Source organism: Pteropus medius, unplaced genomic scaffold (assembly GCF_902729225.1).
Source record: "Pteropus medius unplaced genomic scaffold, Ma_sr-lr_union100, whole genome shotgun sequence".
NCBI lineage: Eukaryota > Metazoa > Chordata > Mammalia > Chiroptera > Pteropodidae > Pteropus > Pteropus medius.
This window is the reverse complement of record NW_024340459.1, coordinates 263-2,769: the sequence shown is the minus strand read 5'-3', so window position 1 is coordinate 2,769 and position 2,507 is coordinate 263. Positions and strand designations below refer to the sequence as shown.

General features: G+C 66.3%; 1 protein-coding gene across 1 annotated transcript; it reads right to left on the bottom strand.

Moving 5' to 3' along the window:
- Positions 1-94: 94 nt before the first annotated feature.
- LOC120588446 (ladinin-1-like) lies at positions 95-2,220 on the bottom strand (the record flags this gene model as incomplete). Its single annotated transcript, XM_039848883.1, has 5 exons — positions 2,145-2,220; positions 972-1,044; positions 751-888; positions 402-488; positions 95-172 (listed from the first exon to the last, which is right to left on the bottom strand). Coding segments are annotated over exons 1-5 (420 nt in total), but the record flags the coding sequence as incomplete, so codon positions are not given.
- Between the last annotated feature and the right edge of the window lie 287 nt (positions 2,221-2,507).

The window sequence follows — 2,507 nt, the reverse complement described above, 5'->3', positions numbered from 1 at the left end:
AGGCGTGGGGTGTGGGGGACATGGGGGGTGTGGGGGCGTGGGGGCCGTGGGGGGCGTGGGGCCTCCCAGGACATCCCCTCTCCCGCCCCCTCACCTCGGCGTCCAGGGCCGAGTCCGCCTTCTTTCCCCACTGGGTCCTCCTGGTGGCCGCTGTCTCCTGCCGCAGCTCCTGCTTGGGGGCATAGGGCAGGGACCAGGGGCTAAGGCAGCCTGCGGGTGGCAAAGCTCCTGACCCCCAGGTCACTCCCCTTCCAGAGAGGGAGAGCCCAGATCCACTCTCTTCTCTGTGGTCCTGTCCACCCCCAATGTCACTCCTGAGCTGTCTCCTGTACCCTCGGGCTGGCCCCCTCACCCCACCACCGAAAGGCCCAGGGCCAGAGGCCTCAGGGAGGGACTGGCACCTGAGGGTCCTGTTCACCAGACTCCTGAGTCCTGCTGATCCACAGATTGAGCCTTGATGTCACAACCCCCGAGAGCTTCAGGTGCTCCTGAGGAGACAGGCTCACATCAGGGCTTGGGGCCGCCGGCCCAGGACAGGACCTCACTCGCTGTCCACCCGGCCCAGGACACGGAGACCTGGAGGGCCAGCCCCCAACCCCCGGGAGCTGTGGTGACTTGGGCTCAGGACACAGATGGCAACTCTGGTGCAGGGCGGATTCTGCCCAAACTGACACGTGAGAACAAGGCCCAGGGTTAAAGACCTCGGGCCCCGGGTTAGAGACCTTGGGCCCCGCCCGCCTGAGCCCTCACCTTCCGGCTGGAGGCGGGTTCCGCTCGGCTCTGGCCCGCCAGCTCCTTCTCAAAGAGGTGGCGCTTGCTAGCTACCCCCATGGGGGCCACGAAGAGCTCGGTGCGGGGGGAGCCTGGGGACTTCACGGATTCCGACCTCTGGGAACAGGAGGTGCAGGGTGAGAAGCACAGACCACCCCGCATGCCGGCGGGCTCGCCCACCCCCGCGAGAGCCCTCGCACCTGCACAGCGGTGTGGTACCGCTCCAGTTTCTCGCCCAGCTTGACTGTGCTGGCCGGGAGCCTCACGCTGGCACTGAAGGGCAGGAGACAGGACGGGGCCAATGCGGTGAGGCCCCGCTCCCAGGAGGCCAGGCCTCCCCCTCTGCCACCGAGCGAGACTATAATGAAGCTATAGCCTCCAAGGCTGTCCTTGCCTCCGGGGGGACTTCCGCTTCGGGGGGACCTGCCGTCCACCTCACACTTGTCCCTGGAATCCCTCCTCATCTGCCGCCACCTGTGTCCACTCTCCCTGCCACCTGCCACCAGGCTGCTCCTGCCCCATACGAATCCCATGCTGTCCTGCCAGCTCGGACCCCTCAGGCCCCAGGACAGGGGCTAAATTCTGGGGCCCAGCAGACGAGGCTCCCCTGAGCTGGTGCTGCCTCCTGTCCATACCCAGCGTCCCCCCAAGCCCCTTCTCCACGTGCCTGTGTGCCCCCCACCAGATGCCCCGGGCTCGGCACACTGCCCGTCCATGGGCTGCTCCCTCCCCATTGCATCCAGAAGCCTCCTCCTAGGCAGTTCCACAGTCCCATTGGGACGTCACTTGCCCCGTGGCACATTCTCTAGCCCTGTCGGCTGACCTGTCGTAGCCACTACGAAGCTCGCAGGGGAGCTTGGTCCCTAGTCCTGCTGCATCCCCCTCGCCCCCGCTGGGTGGCTCACGCAGGCCTGCCGGTCACCTGAGCCACCTCTGTACCCCGCGCCCCACGGCCCAGCCAGGACGGCAGGCCTCAGGGAAGATCGGGGGCGCACGGAGGCACGGCGAGGGCCCCAGGCTCCTGCCACGCCAATGGACTGCAGGTGTTCCGGCACGGTCCTCACACACTACCATCCCATCGGCTCCTAACTCGGGGCTCCCAGGCGCCCTGCCCACCCTGGCGCCCCGGCTAGCCCTCCTCTGCCTTCGCAGCCCCCCCCAGATGCCCTCCCTGACCCTCCCTTCCCCGGCGCGTCTCTGGGGCCGCAGCCCCCATGTGAATCCAGTCTTCCTGACAGATCTGGAGCCCTGGCCAGGGCTGTGCCTTCCCCCCGTGTGTCCCAGGGCACAGCCTGGCATGAGGACAGTGACAGCCACTCAGCAAACACAGGCTGAGTGTGACCAGATGGAGACCAGGCATTCCAGCCCCTGACCTGCGGGTTAGGGCTGCTTCCGAGTTGATTTTCCTGGGGCTCATCTGAAACGAGGAGAAAGGGGCTCATGAGGTGGAGTCCCAAGGAGGAAGGGAGGGGCTCAGCTCCCGGGCCTCCCCTGCCTCCACTGCTCAGCCTCCAACCGAATGTCCATCAAAACGCCCCTCTGGTCTGGGAGACACCTGCCCCAACCCAACAGTCTGGGTCAGAAGCCCCTCCTTAGGCCCCCCAGGAGTTCTTGGGGTGCCTGTCTCCCTTCCCACTGCCCACAAGCCCGGTGGGCAGAAACAGGCACTACCATCTTCCCAGGGGCCTAGCACAAAGCACCGTCAGTGTAAATTGAGTGAATGACCCAGTGAACAA